The sequence below is a fragment of the Terrapene carolina genome, unplaced genomic scaffold (genome assembly GCF_002925995.2).
Source record: "Terrapene carolina triunguis isolate 2854851 unplaced genomic scaffold, T_m_triunguis-2.0 Scaffold183, whole genome shotgun sequence".
NCBI classification, from domain to species: Eukaryota; Metazoa; Chordata; order Testudines; family Emydidae; genus Terrapene; species Terrapene triunguis.
The window spans coordinates 2,766,411-2,782,746 of NW_020664534.1; the positions used below are offsets into that span (position 1 = coordinate 2,766,411).

The window sequence follows — 16,336 nt, forward strand, 5'->3', positions numbered from 1 at the left end:
TCAGTGGAGATATTTGCAGAATTTACACTCCAGTAAACGCCAAATGTTGTATCGTGCAAATTTTGACCTCAGATGCAAGCATGAGTCTCCCGGTAACTTTAATGGGTGCAATGTACAAACATCCAAGAGGCAAGGTTTAGCCAGAAGGAAAGTCTAAATTTATGCATCTGATTCCTTAGCCCACATGGCTACTTAAATAGAAGCTAATTTGTTTCAATTACTTTCTTTCATATATTTTATCTATGGTGTAATTTGTACTGATGTTAATTGATCATTTAAAAGATAGCAATTTATCCATCCCTTTAATATACACATTACTTGAGTCCTCAAAGCATGCAAACTACAATAAAGGAAATGCATTAAACAGTCTCTTAATTTAACAAATGGAAGGCGGTGCTGTACTTCATGTCTTTCATTTAAAATGCTTAAACAAAGGATTTTATCTTCCAAACTAGATCAACACTGCTGCACAAGTTGAAATTGATTTAGTTCAGTTTTGTACAGGCAGGGTACAAACTTTTGGAGAGAACTCTGAACTATGACAGTCACCCTCCTTTTACCTCATCACCCCCAACATTTTGAGCTCATTTATAATCTTACAGCACTTTGGAATATTTTTATAATGAAGTACTTTACAAATGAGATTAGAATATTTTTCCTCTTAAAGAGCATCTAAGAAGTAGACCATTCAACAAATTTATATTTTTTCCATAACCTTGTTCTCTGTACCAGACATTCATTAAAAATATTTGAGTCCCTTTCTGAACTGGGAATGTTGTTGACAATTGGAGCCATATAAGTTTCAAAACAATACTTAGCCTGAAGCAAATATTTATGGCTAATATAAAAGCCTGAGAATATGGGATCACAATAAAAATTCAAGAGAGATTTATAGCAGCACTAGAAAGTGAGACCAAGTTACACATATTTTTGCTTTCTCAGAAGGGGCTTCAAGTATCCAAAATATGAACTCTCCCCACCAACTCAAGTGTAATAGACCCAGAGGATTTTAGGTCCCAGAAGTGAGAGTATGCATTAACTCCTTCATTTTGAGCCACATTCCCAATCTTTTTTTTAGCCATCTGCCCTACATTCTCAGGTTGATTGCAATGGGGTGTTTGGCAGTAGCTTATATTAATCCTTCCCCCCACAAAAAAACTTCAAGGTTTAGCATTGCTCCCAGCCCCATCCAGCCTGAGGAGTGAAGATCCTGAAGTTGCATTTAGGCCTCAGTTTTCAATATGTTGTCATTGTGCATTACCTGATGAGTAACTTTTTTCCTGCGCTTTACTAAATTGGCTAAAATTTACAGGAAATCTTGGGGATGTAAGTTAACTTTTTGCAGCTCAATTTTCATGTCAACCCCTCCCACCCCAACTCTCTAGTCAACTACTCCCATCTCAAATATCAATTTGTTCTTATGACTGTGATGTTTGTTGTTCTGTTTATATTTGTTAATTACTTTGACTTTTCCTTCATTGTTAGTCATTTGCATATTTCACCGCTGCCTGCACAAGCCAACTGTGATATTTAACTCCCTGATTTATTATTTCTGTTAACTCCATTGTGTAAGCAACTTATTTAGAAATAAGATTGGATGTTCATCATTGATTCCTATGATGCAGACAGTGACTACTTGTTTTCCTTGCCATTCTAATTGCCATTGCTTGCGTTCTGATTGCTCACTCAACGGCGTTCTCATGTCCTCCACTGAAACACTCCCAAGGTTAGCTTTTTTAAAAAAATTGTGAAGGTAGGCATAGCAGTCATTATCAAACCTGATTTTAAGACTTCTTCATCTTCTTTAATGTATTGCTACCCCTTCTACGTTTATCACCATGCAACCTCAAGTTTTTAATAGGCTGAGTCAGCATAACAACTTTTTCTTCTTCAGAGGTTATATAGTAGAGTAGGACTAGAGGAAATCCACTGGCCTGTCATCCAGCTAACAATTCCCTGTTATGAAGCAGCCTAACAATCCTACTTGCTAAATCTCTCCCTAAAGTCTTAACGCAATCAATTAAATAATCATTATCTCAAGAAAGCTACTCATTTCTGAATATTTTCACCTATACGTTCCCTCTTTTTGTGACCAGTCTGCTGTAGCCAAACTGTAATTCTCTTTTGCTTCACAATCTACTTGAACATATCTGCTTTGAACACAGAGTGCTATACAAATTCAAAGTGCTTTGAAAATATTCGGATGTGGGGCTCCCTCAGTTTCTCCTCTTGAAACCATTCCACCGTGGATACAGTTAAAGTCATTGAAGCAGGGAGACTGGATCTTGAGTCTCCCAAACTCCAAGGTGAGTACTCTAACCAGCAGACTGCAGAATCATTCTCATGTTTGTTCTCTCTCTCTCTCTCTCTCCCCCGTCCCAATGACTTTTTAAATGATCACAGTAGAACAGCTTCAACCAGAGAGATTGAAGAAGACACAATAAAATATCCTGGAGCCCAATTGTTAGGATATTCACCAGGGAGGTGGCAGATACTAGTTCAAATCCCTTGTCTCCCTCAGGTAGAGGGGGGACTTGAACCAGGGTCTCCCACATCCCAGGTGAGTATTTTAGCCACTGGGCTAAAAGTTACAACAGAGATCCTCCTCCTCCTCTCCCCCCAACTGTCTCCTTTTGTGTGAGATTGCCTATGGGTGCCCCATTCGGCAGGCAACCTTTAAGTACACTTACTAGATTGGGCCCTGCAGGCGTTAGGTGGAAGAACTCCTGCCTTCCCCTGATTTGTGCATCTCTCTGGATGTGCTGCAGTGTGCATGCGCAGAGGCAGGGACATATGGACTTAAGGAACTTTCACTGCAAAAATTTAGGCATCAGCAATTTCAGGCACCTATAGGGTTTAGTAGCAACTGAGTGAGGGTTTTGTGATCCCCAATGGGGCCTGATTCTGGGATCCAGGCACCTAAAGTGGCAGTTACACACTTAGATCCTTTTACATATCTTGCCCCAAATTTCTTGCACTGGGGCTAGACCTTGAAGGACTCCAGGCTGAAGACCCAATTTGGGAAACCTGATTTACTGACTTGAAATATTTTGAGCATGTCCTTCCTACCTCAGGAAAGGACAAATAAAACTTTTATTTAATCCTTAGGAGAGAGAAAGCACTTGTGACTTTTTTTTTTAAACAGGTACTTAAAATTAATGAACACAATAATTCTGGCTTTTCATCTCTTTGTGCTTTAGTTCCCGATCTGTCAAATGGGATTAATATCAGCATCTAATCTCACAAAGGTGTTGTGAAAATAAATACATTACTGCTTCTGAAACACTCAGGTGAGTGCCACAAAAATGCACACAAGGAAATTAATAATTTTGTATTCAAAGCAGCGCTTGGGTGGTGTGCCATTAGTAAGGCTTGGGACCACGCACGGAATGAGAAGGATAAAAGTAAGTGTTCACTGCATGAGGCAGGTATCCCATGGAAAAAAATAGTATGTAATCATGTAATTAAAGACTATCATAATGAATATGCCCAAAGGAGCAGGATTAAGGTTGCAAAGGGAAACTTAATCCTGGCAATTCCTAATTTTTGAAGGCTTGCTTTTGTAATCTTCACATTCTTTTAACACAGTTTTTTGGATCCAATAGAATAATTACTCTGGTGAATCACACAGCCTGCTCTTAAGGTAATTAACTCATTACTAAGTAGAGTTTACACCTCTTCCTCAGTTAGCTTCCTCTTTCCTTTGCTTGAATGAGAACTGTGAGGCATTTTCTATGTCATTCCTTCTGAAGTTTCAATAGATACAAAGTGCCAAATTCAACTGTCACATTTGTGGGTTTAAATCCCTTTACTCCACTTTAGTTCAAGACACTTACTGCCTCGGAAACAAGCACATTGTTCTCATTCCACCTGACATCCAGATCTTGTCACCAATAATTAATCTACTCCCTTGTTCAAGAAAGTGTGACCTATGCTCCTCCACTCCTAATATTTTCAGTGGCAACCTATTCATTTCTAAAGCCCATTCAAAACTGCTTCTTGATTTTCAAAACTCTCTGCTGCTTACTCTTTCCCCTCTTCCCCCAACCTAGGCCTCCTTCTGATTCCTGCCCTTGACTCTGGAGTGGTGGTGAGGTTTTTTTTTTTTTTTTTTTTTTAAACCTCTGCTGTCCCATCTGATTTCTCCCTAAAGACAAGGCTTAGGCTATGTCTACACTACAGGTTACATTGGCATAAGTTATGTCGCTCAGGGGTGTGAATAAACAACCCCGAGTGACATAAGTTACTCCGGCATAAGCACCAGTGTGGACAGAACTTCTCCCGCCGACATAGCTACTGCCTCTCGTGGAAGTGGTTTTATTATGCTGATGGGAGAGCTCTCTCCCGTCGGCATACAGTGTCTTCACCTGACGCGCTGCAGACACCCACCACAGAGTCACTTTTCTTGTTAAACCACACCTGAAAATCTTCCTTTTCTTTTTAGTTTATGAAAGGTTCTCTATTAAGGATGAAATTAACAAACTAAATTATATTTTAAATGTTTGTATATAATATCTGTATAAGAGATGTATACAAATCTGACTCAAAGCTCATTCTAGTTTACTACTTGCTAGTTACAAAAATGGATGTGTCTTTAAAAGGCAAGACAGGAAATAAGTTTAAACATTTACAAATAATTGAAGTACACAACTCACAAGCAGGACTGTCCTTTCTGATAAGGTTAATTTATGTTTTCAGCTAATGCAATATAAAAATAATTGAAAATCATGCAAACAACTAAATCAACTTGATATGAAGAACCCATGTTTCTCTATGTTAATAATGAAACAAAGAGCATGCACAATGCATAAGGGACTCCCTCTTCTTAACTTACTGATGTTTGCACCATCATAGCTCGCTGGTCTCGCATTTTTCGTACAATATCCAGTGGATAAACAGGTTGGTTTCTTTCAATTAAGCACATGGCTGTTTCCATAGTGACCAATACACCAGTGCGGCCTATTCCAGCACTACAAAATGTAACAGAATCCCCCCATAAAATTAATAGGCTTTTGCCATGCACTAAATACATATCACAGACTAACATTAAAACACTCTACATACCTTTAGGAATAAAAGCAACACAGTTTAAAAGTAAGAATAGAACACAATGTATATTTTTAGGACAACATAAGCAACATTTTCTTTATACAACTGCAAGAAAACAGCATTTTTACATAAATAAAAAGAAAATTCTAGAAAAAATAAAACCATAAGTTTAAGTAAATGACTTTAAAATTGTTATGATTTTAAAAAATGATATATTGTTTTTTAGATTTTATTTAAAATCAACCTTAAGACTGAAAAGTGAAAAGAAGAACTGACGGATTGTTTTTTTTAGGGGTACACAAAAAGGATTTTGAGGTTAAATTCATTATATAACTATTAAAAAGTAGGGCTGTCAAGCGATTAAAAATTAATCGTGATTAATCGCATTGTTAATAATGGTATACCATTTATTTAAATATTTTTGGATGCTTTCTACATTTTCAAATATATTGATTTCAGTTACAACACAGACTACAAAGTGTACAGTGCTCACTTTATATTTATTTTTGATTACATATATTTGCACTGTAAAAAAAAAATAGTATTTTTCAATTCACCCAACACAAGTATCGTATCATGAAAGTTGAACTTACAGATGTAGAATTATGTACAAAAATAACTGCATTCAAAAATAAAACAATGTAAAATTTTAGAGCCTGCAAGTCCACACAGTCCTACTTCTTGTTCAGCCAATTGCTCAGACAAACAAGTCTGTTTACATTTCCAGGAAATAATGCTGCTGGCTTGTTTACAATGTCACCTGAAAATGAGAATAGGTGTTTGCATGGCATTGTTGTCACCGGGGCCCCAAGATATTTACGTGCCAGATGCGCTAAATATTCATATGTCCCTTCATGCTTCAACCACCATTCCAGAGAACATGGATCCATGCTGATGATGGGTTCTGCTCGATAACGATCCAACGCATGTTCATTTTCATCATTTTTCAAACATTTCATATTTCATCATCGTAAGTCAGATGCCACCAGCAGAAGGTTTTCTTTTTTGGTGTTTCGGGTTCTGTAGTTTCTGTATCACAGTGTTGCTCTTTTAAGACTTCTGAAAGAATGCTCCATACCTTGTCCCTCTCAGATTTTGGAAGGCACTTCAGATTTTTGAACCTTGGGTCGAGTGCTGTAGCTCTCTATAGAAGTCTCACATTGGTACCTTTTTTGCGTTTTGTCAAATCTGCAGTGAAAGTGTTCTTAAAACGAACGTGTGCTAGATCATCATCCAAGACGGCTATAACATGAAATATGTGGCAGAATGCGTGTAAAACAGAGCAGGAGACATACAATTCTCCCCCCAAGGAGTTCAGTCGCAAGTTTAACAAACACGTTTTTTTCCCAACAAGTGTCATCAGCATGGAAGCATGTCCTCTGGAATGGTGGCTGAAGCATGAAGGCGCATACAAATAGTTAGCATATCTGGCATGTAAATACCTTGCAATGCCGGCTACAAAAGTGCCATGCAAATGCCTGTTCTCACTTTCAGGTGACATTGTAAATAAAAGTGGGCAGCATTATCTCCCATAAATGTAAACTAACTTTTTTGTCTTAGTGATTGGCTGAACAAGAAGTAGGTCTAAGTGGATCTGTAGGCTTTAAAGTTTACATTGTTTCGTTTTTGAGTGCAGTTATGTAACAAAAAATATCTACATTGTAAGTTGCACTTTCACGACAAAGAGATCGCACTACAGTACTTGTATGAGGTGAACTGAAAACTACTATTTCTTTTGTTTATCATTTTTACAGAGCAAATATTTGTAATCGAAAATACTAATAAAGAGTACTGTACACTTCGTATTCTGTGTTGTAATTAAAATCAATATACTTGAAAATATAGAAAAACATCCAAAAATATTTAATAAATTTCAATTGGTATTCTATTGTTTAACAGTGCGATCAAAACTATGATTAATCGCGATTAGTTTTTTGAGTTAACTGCGATTAATCGATAGCCCTATTAAAAAGCATTAAGTTGCTTATTACATTAAACAACAGTTATTGGTGTTGGATGGTCATATAATCGAACAATGTAACCAGAAAGATTAATCATAAAGGAGACAACGGGCTAGTAAAGAAACCCAACCCCTTACATACAATACCATAACTTTCGTCTCCATTGGATAAGTGCTCACTGACTAATAGGCTTATAGACTTACGATTTCACATTTATCTCAAGGAATTTGCTGCCCTGCAGAGTGCATACTATTGAATAATGTATAAAATGACACTTCCTTTCTACAGGACAGATGGAATACTAAATCTCTAGGACTCCATCCAATGTAACAGAACTTTTATTTCAAGTACCTGCAATGAACAAGGACCGGTTCATTCTCCACTCTCTTTGGCCTCATACAGGTGACAAACTCCAAAAAGTCCCTGGAGTCATCAGGAACACCATGATCAGGCCAAGCAACATACTGGAGATGGGTGATGGTGTGCTCTTCCTCTGTCTGAAATGCAATTGTAGTGTCACCATATCTCATTCAGTATTGTAGTCACCATATCTCACTCAGTATTGTAGTAGCTTTACTAAAGTTCATTGGATAAATGCAATTTGTTTCATAATAAACTTACCTAGGCAGCACAAGGCTCCATATCCTGTACAACAGACTGCAAGATTTTCGAACAGAATATTTTCTTATTAAAAAACAATAAAATAAGTGATTCTTGGAGAACAAAGTTTAAAAATAAATGTAGGTGTTTAATAAGAGCATATTTACTATATATAGCTCCTTTCAGCCCAAAAGATTTCAAAATGCTTTACCATTTATACTTTGGAAACAGTAATTCCAGCAAAGAAATGCAGCCATCTCTGAAGTAACACACGGCAACAGCTATGTACAGCAATATTACACAATAGTTTAGATTAGAAAGGAGGAAATACCTGCTGAAATTGCAGAAGAAATTTACAGGCAGAATACAATTACCAGATTTGAAATTTGGTCTGGACTCGGGGGTTAAACACCCCTCCGTCATGCAAAAAGTGCCATAGAATCTTTAATGATTAAGTAGTATAGACCTTTGCTTACATTTCATCCAAAAGACGGTATCTGCAGCAGCATCTGCTAACACCGCACTGGGATGTTGGTTTAGTACCGACACTGATGGAACAGTGCCACCTGCAAAATTATCACTACCTGCAGCACGCTAGGTTTTCCCTCCAAATACTGACCCAGTGCAAGCCTTGTGACCTTGAGAGATTTAGTGGGATTACAATACAAGGTAATATGACTGGTGACCAGTTCTAAATCTGTTTTCCCCTTCATAGTCATCATACATCTTATACACTGACACAAAGGAGAAATGTTAAATAATGTATGTCTATTTGTAGATTTGGTCAGAACACAAGCATACATGGGCATATTTGCTAACTATGATTCCTCTTAACAGGACAGGTTATGTATAGTATATATGGATATGTTAGAGAAATGATTAATGAATTATATTTATACTGCCTGTGGAAACACTTCATTCTGTATGATGAAAATGTAATTAGTTGAGAAATTCTATTGTACAAAGGGCTCTTTTTCATTTAATTATACCTAAGGGAAGCCATGTACTAGAAACTACTTCAGTTTCTTAACTTCCTGTTGATTCTCATTATACAAAAGCACTCCTCTTAACACAATTATTTTCACATGCAAATGCGTTCCAGTGACTGACTCATTCTGTGTTATTTGCATACAAACAGCTGTCAACATATGCACGGGGCATAATTTGAAAAACACTAGTTTTATAGCATGGCTTTGGTCCATATTACATTTAACTTTTTAAACTAGATTGTTTTCCAGTGGTTAGACTGGAAAAAATGAGCGGTGATATTCCCCCAAGCTCTAATATATCACCATGCCAAAATGAAATGCCACTCACGAAGACCGTGAAAAATCTTCATAATATGGTCAACCCTCTTTCGTCCATATTTTTAGTAATAGTGAAATAGTTAACTATGCTGACATTTCAATGTTCATCATTAAGCTCAACATTAACACTCAAATGAGAAGAATGCTGCTCTCATTCATTCACATTGCTCTCACACTCCAGATATCACTGCATGAGTTCATACTCAGGTCACATTTTAAGTTCGCCACGTTTTTTCTGACGGGGTCACACAAGCATCTTTTCATGGTATCAAACATTATGAGCCGAAATTATAGAAGGACTTTGTGGCTACAACCACCTCAGTTCCCCGAATTGTTCAGTTCACCATCACTGTCTCAAAGAGATGAGGTGGAACAGTGATTACATATGTTATGGATAGAACAGCTTTGTTCTCATTAACTGGAGAAGCTAGAGTGCATTTGAATCATAGCACTCAGGCTAGATGAAACTTTGACTCATTCTAAAACAAGCCAGGGAGTCTGTGGTGTGATCTTAGGTGTTCATTAAAGATTCCAGGCTGAGTCATATGTGTGAGTGCTGAAGGGACACATTATTGAGGCACCTGGGGACCGCTACACAAAATTCAATAGCACTTTGAGCGGTTTTTTAGATTTAAATAATGAACGTATTACTCATGACAAATGAAGGCTTGAATGTGCTAGGAGCTGCATTTTTAATAGCTCATAGACATCAAGTACAATGAGCAAGCACATTACATAAGATCTCTCTAGAATAAGAGCACACTAGTCCATCAAGACTACTTCTGTTGTTGCAAGCATCTTCAGTTTTCTGTATTTTGCTCTATTCTTTCCTAAGGACCAATGTGCTCCTTTGTTAAATATCCCAGTGTTCCTCAAACTTCAATATCTTCATTACCCTTTTTCATTCTCCTTTTCAAACAGTTGTGACTTTTTCTGATGTGCTCTCCTAAGATTTTGATTCAAATTTTTAATGCGTTATCACAATAAATATTCACTTTTCAGAATGCCCACATTTACATGTCTCCCTTCCTATCAATAAGTCCAAATTCTACTATGCTTAATCTATTTTCCTATTTTACCTTAGAATAAATTTCATCCCTGCATGCCCAATACCACTACTTTGGTTGCAGTAGCCTGTTACTCCATTTAAACTCTCACAAATTGCTTGTATTACTTATCTGGCTTTGGGTTTTTCCAAAAGTTTACATGGGTGCAATACATACCACTGGTAGTCAGAGGTAACTGAGCTATGTGAATGTGTGCGCACGAAGGCAGGAAAACAGCAAACTACTCTCACAGAGAAGCAAATATGGTGTGTGCCTGTGCCTCCAACACTTTTTCAAAGCAATAAGGAGGGGGCAGGAGGAACACAGTAAATTCTACACTCTGCAACGCAATTGGAGTAGTGTAGTTACTTTGGGGAGAAGTTGTCAGATATGTAGCTTGAGGGGCTAGAGATTTAAGATTTTTTTATTTTAACTTTCAAGGTATGATTTCTGATACTTGAACTTTAATTTAAAAACTGGTCAGTATGTGGTAGATTCCTATGGAATATTTTACAATGACATAAATGCTTCCCCATTTCAGAAGATAATAGATATTTTGTAGTTAGAACTTTGAGAGAGGATGTAAAGATGTCAGAGAGAAAAATGTAGGGCAGCTTAAAATTAGAGGTGGACAGGAACCAAGCCCCTCTGTATAAACAAACTCAGACTTTCAAGAAGCTTGGATGTGATCCGAATATGAACTTTGCAGTACCAATAAGTCTGTAAAAGTGTTTCATACATTTGACTCTTCCTCTCTTTTCTCTCCTTTCATTACAACAAAATAGCAGCAGCTGAAGGGTACAAAAACCTTGCATAAATTGCAAGTGTTCCAACTGTGCACTTTATGAAGCTGCCTTTTCAGTTTAACAAAACTAATGGAAGAAGATTCACACGATTCTGTAAGCTCCCTTAAAACTACATTACAAGGATTCACCTTTTCCTTCTAATTGCCCTATGGGTGTGTGGCATTGAAAAATTGTCCCAGCCTCTGCTTTTGAATGAGCAAAAATATTATGAAGAAAAAAAAATCTATATTTTAGCCCTAAATGTTTGTTTAGAGTCGGGGGCTCTAAAGCAGCATGAATGAGTATAACATTGTATAAATAAAAATAACATAATAATAGAATAAGGCCTTATAATTCGTTACTTTAATAAAAAAAAAGGCTAAAAAAGTAACTCACTAGAAGGATCTTCCGAATTGCATGGTTTTGGGGCATCCCTAAAGAAAATTAAATCAAAATGCACTGGTTCATGTAATACCTATAATATATATAGAAGTTGACAGTACTTAGTTATATTTCTCACTACAGCAAAACCAAAACAAAACCACCCCCTGCCCCCAAAAGCTAAAGGCCACACTACAGAAAAGCACTCACCTCAATATTTGTAATCACCATTTCTCTAAAAACATAGGCAATAGTACAATCTTCAGATTGACATTTGACACGAAAGTTGCCATACTCCATTATATCTGGTGGATCAGGCCAATACTGATGACATTTGGTCTGCAAAAAAAAAAAAAAAAAAAAAAGTACAAGCCATGAGCTTACAATTAATATATTTTCTCTCATTTTCTCATTTGAACAGGGCATCTATGTGACCCAACTCTCTCTTCCTACGTCAACATTCAGAGAGCTCAGTAATGTTATTTATAACTGTTCTGGTTGGTTTTGTGGAAGGTGTGCATCTGCACCTGAGAACAGCTTGACATGTTGGGCCTGATTCTCCACGGCCTTGTGTAGTCATTTACACCCGTGCAAAGTGCGTGCTGAATGCCGAAGTTGTGATCCTCACATTCACTTTACACAGGTGTCAATGAATGACTACAGTGTACAAGCGGGTGGAGAATTAGAGCCATCACATCTAATGGCATTATTGAACATCTTTAATCCTCAATGCCTGCTTTCTGAGATTTAAAACCCCCCACGACCACTGAGCAATCAAATTTTTGCTGCTCATAGGATAGTAACAGAGTTTCTGTAAAAATACAACCCAAGTTTTTGTTGGGTCAATGAAATTCTTGTTTTATAAAAACGTGGTCTGAGCTAACAGGTATTTTTAAGTGCTATTTTCTTTTTTTGAAATCTCACAGGAACATATAGTATTTTTTTTCAAGTGAACAACAATATTTTGAAACAATATCAATTTAATATTACAAATCATGGGTGTACACGGATACAAAAATGGAGACTGGCCTTTAAGACTGGATCAAAATGTCAAACCTCAGTGTTGTTCCCCTATAAATTTGCGAATATATATCCATGGGTCAAAATAACTAATTACAAGGAGATTTTTTTTTTAAACTTTAATAATGCGCCATTTTGACCTTTGCATATAGTTTTGCAAGTTTTAGGAGGCATTAAGGTTGGGTGGGCAGTATAAATTAGTGGGATTACAGTGGGGATTGGCAAGAGGAAGAGAATGCTACATTAGTGAACTTGGATAACAGTTTCTTTGTTTTGGAGAGCAAAAGCACTGCAGCTGATTTTAATGAGCTGAAAAGGCTTTTGCCAGGAGTACGCTGGAACAAGTATGTTTAATGTGTGATTTACACTGGAGGGGCAGTTTTCAAAGAGGATGCTGATTTTTCAATTGAATGACAAATATCAAGATATTTACTTTTAGTCACATTATCCTTTTCCAGAGGGTGGGGATGGGGGAGTGGAGGTAAACAACATGTATTTAGACTATCAGAAAACTAAAGTATTTGTCTTCGGCCGTAGACCAAGGTTGCATAAATGGATGATTGAATAGTCCAGGTTTTACCCCCATTTGGGTTTTAACCCCATTTGGGTGTTTGTTTTACATATAATGGCCAATGGGACAGACTATAGAGGAGATAAAGAAGAAAGCCCTAAGTTCTATACAAGCAGTGCTGCACTTCACTCGTGTCCATGGGGGCAATCTTAGAGTTCTCAAGGCTAAAGTCTGTGCCCAAATACTACATGGTGCAAAAATATGGGGCTGGAAGAATACTAGTGAGTTAGATGTTGTGTCAAACACGTTTTTAAGGAAATGTTCAGCCTCTCAAATTACACCCGACTTGCTTTACTCAGGGCAGAGGTAGGGGAATGTATTATTATTTCGACCAAAGCCAATGCCTTTATACTAATTATTGGCTCCGTATTTGGCACATGAATCAACAGTGCCTTCCAAGGTTATGTCTGGAAAAACAGCTCAACAAGCTACATACTCAACAAGTTCACCATTCCCTCCATTCTTTTGTACGGGAAGACTTTGGCAAACCAGTAAAGTGCCTAAAACCACTATGGCTTATTATTAAAGACAGCCTAGTCAGCAAGCTGTAAATTGGCCATTCAGCAGTCTCAGCTTGACCAAGGCAGGACGGGAGGGGGTTTTGGGTGCCTCAGAAAGGGCAGCTTGACCCCGCGTCCTTCCTGATAAAAATTGTGTTAAAGTTGCTGATACATGCATTTGAAAAGAGCAGGATGTACCCCCAGGAATGTCTATTGGGGTCTCAAGGCTGCAGGCTCTGGAAAGACCCACACCTGGTTAATCAATAATCAAAAGGAGCCTCTTGCTTGCCCAGTGGAACTGCTTGCTTGACAAGTTTTCTTTAAGGGACATGTCATTGTATTACTAATGTATAAATAAGGGGAAAAAGCTTGAGATGGGGGGACTCTTCAGGACTGGTCTCTCCCTCTGGATGCATCTTGTGTTCCCCACTGGGCAGACAGGCTGCCACTGCGCCACTCGAGAGCCACACTCAGCTTCGGTAATTATCAAGGGTTGAGGGTGTTTTACTAATCTTGTTGCAGATGTGTGTAAGTGCTTGAGACCAAGTAAAGTTTAGCTTTTAAGTGAAAGCACTCTTGCGTTGTCCTGTTTGTGCCAGCCATCTATTGGTCGGACGGCCGGGTATCCCCTGATTTATTTCCTGACACCACCTCGCACAGAGTAAAAGTTACCAAGTGATTTGGGTTGAAAGAACCCCGGGTAACACTTTGGGCTTTTTGGAACTTGACTTGGTTAGGACTGTAAGCAGAAGGGTGAAAACCTTAACTAAGCTCAGAGCAAAAGATATTAGTAACCCCTGGATGTAGCATACAAGACGACATATTTATTGTCTTTCTCAATTAAAGAATATCCACAGATATGAGAAATATTTGGATATTTTGAACAGTACATTAAGCATGGCCTGTTGTAATAATTGGAACTTACAAATTTACCCTAATTGTGAGCTCAACTGTGAAAAGTGAAAGTTCCTAAAATGTCACAATAACTAATAAAGACAAATGTTATTGGGAAAAAGTGCAAAAAAATAGAGACAAAAAGACTAAATATGTCCAAACAAAAAGGCCTCCTGATATAACTCAAGGACTGTGTTAAAATCATGCTTGGTAAACAAGGAAAGTGTGGAACTGGAAACCAATGCACCAAAATTGGTGTGTCAGAAATTAGGTCTAACTGGTGGAAAAAATAACGAGGGGATGGGCTATTCCACCCCTTACTCCGTTCTGGGGCCCTTAAAGAAAGAGACTTTGGAAAACAAAATGGCTACTGGAGTGAGTTTCACCCTCATGGCTGTCACCCCGACTGTCTCCTGGGACCAGGGCCGTCCCTAGGAGGGTGCGGGTCCGGGACATAGGCGCCGAGTTTCTAATCTGCTGGGGGATGCTTACCCCTGGCTCTGCCCAGGCCCTGACCCCACCCCACCCCTTCCGCCAAGGCCCCACTCCCACCCTGCCCTCACCCCGCCTCTTCCCCATCCAGTTCTGCCCTCCTCTCCCCTCCCGCCTCAGCACCTCCTGATCCGTGGCAGGCGGTAGGCGCTGAGAGGGAGTGGGAGGCGCTGATCGGCAGGGCCCGCCAGCGGGCAGGAGGGGGAGGTTTTGGTAGGGGGGCTCCTCCTCCTCCCCCCATCGGCCGGCCCATCCCCATTCGCCACCTCACCCCGCTTGCCCGGGGTGTTCTCAGTAGCTGGTTATTGGTTTCTCAGCTTTTCCTGTTTTCCCCCTCTCCTAGGTTTCCATGGATGGCTGTGTGGGAAAGGAATGTCATCCTTTGCAGGATCTCTCCTAAGTGCAGGCAAAGCCAGTCAAGCTCCTCCTGCTTTCCTTCAACATAACTGAAAAGGACTCCAAAAAAGGGTGATACTAAGGCAGCCTGGGATTATGTCAATTCAACAGTTTCCCTCAGCAGATCGCACAGTGAAGAGCTCTAGTGGAAGTTAAAGTTGTTTAAAGCTCACTACAAAAGTGCTGAAAGAGGAGCGAACCATCTATTCTCTTCTGGTATGAATCTTTCATCAGGTGGATGCAGAGGGCTTAGCTAGTGTGGGGAGGTATGGTTAATATACACCAGGGCTAGCTTTCCTGAGTCTAGCCTCCAGTTTAGTTAAAGCTGTTTTCAAATATTTTTCAAGTTGAAACATTACAGTTTCTTAGCAACAACACTGCTGTAGAGTGCGTGCACTGCTTTTGAATTACTCAAGACAGCCTGGTTAAGTTTCTCTCAAGGATTCTGATTAGGTTTTAATTTAGGTTAAGCCACCTACATATCTTAAATTTTTCTTCTCGCTTAGTAATTGCAAATAAGGTTATACATCTAAAAGCTCCTTTATACTTATGTACATATATACCTCCACAACCAAAAATCATCTTTCATATTGTCTCAACGTATATATGTGAAGCTTATATTAGATGAGCGATCCCATACACCTCTACCTCGATATAACGCTGCCCTCGGGAGCCAAAAAATCTTACCGCGTTATAGGTGAAACCGCGTTATGTCGAACTTGCTTTGATCTGCCAGAGTGTGCAGCCCCGTCCCCCCGAAGCACTGCTTTACCACGTTATATCAGAATTCGTGTTATATCGGGGTAGAGGTGTATTCCTGAACAACTTCTCCTTTGGGAGAAGAGCGCTAATCACAGAAACTTAAGCTATGGCATTATCATCTCTATAACTCTAACTCCTCATTGATTCAATCATTATATTTTATTTTGTGCCAGTTGGTTTGAACACCCCATAAAATAAGTAAAATGATAACACAATTATTTCTGGCATGTTTTTCATGAAATGCTTATACATTCTCTCTCATCATGCCATCTGATTGTCCCTGAAATGTTCACATTTTGGATCTGTGCTTGTAGAGAGAGAAATCATTGTAAGAATACTCTTCCCTATTCTGATTGTATTTAAAACCCTAGCAACCATATAAATCAGGGGTCGGCAACGTTTGGCACGCGGCTCGCCAGGGTAAGCAACCTGGCGGGCCGGGCCAGTTTTATTTACCTGCTGACGCGGCAGGTTCGGCCGATCGCGGCCCCCACTGGCCGCGGTTCACCGTCCCGGGCCAATGGAGGCGGCGGGAAGCGGCGCGGGCGAGCAATGTGCTGGCCGCGGCTTCC

General features: G+C 39.0%; 1 protein-coding gene across 2 annotated transcripts in view; it reads right to left on the reverse strand.

Moving 5' to 3' along the window:
- Positions 1-16,336, reverse strand: part of PTPN3 (protein tyrosine phosphatase non-receptor type 3) — a 275,368-nt gene that overhangs the window by 3,342 nt on the left and 255,690 nt on the right. For both annotated transcript variants that reach the window (XM_026654150.2, XM_026654149.2), the window contains exons 24-26: positions 11,340-11,468; positions 7,362-7,507; positions 4,835-4,970 (exon numbers count right to left, since the gene is read on the reverse strand). In XM_026654150.2, coding sequence (XP_026509935.1) covers positions 4,835-4,970; positions 7,362-7,507; positions 11,340-11,468 — 411 coding nt within the window. The remainder of the gene's footprint in view (positions 1-4,834; positions 4,971-7,361; positions 7,508-11,339; positions 11,469-16,336) is intronic.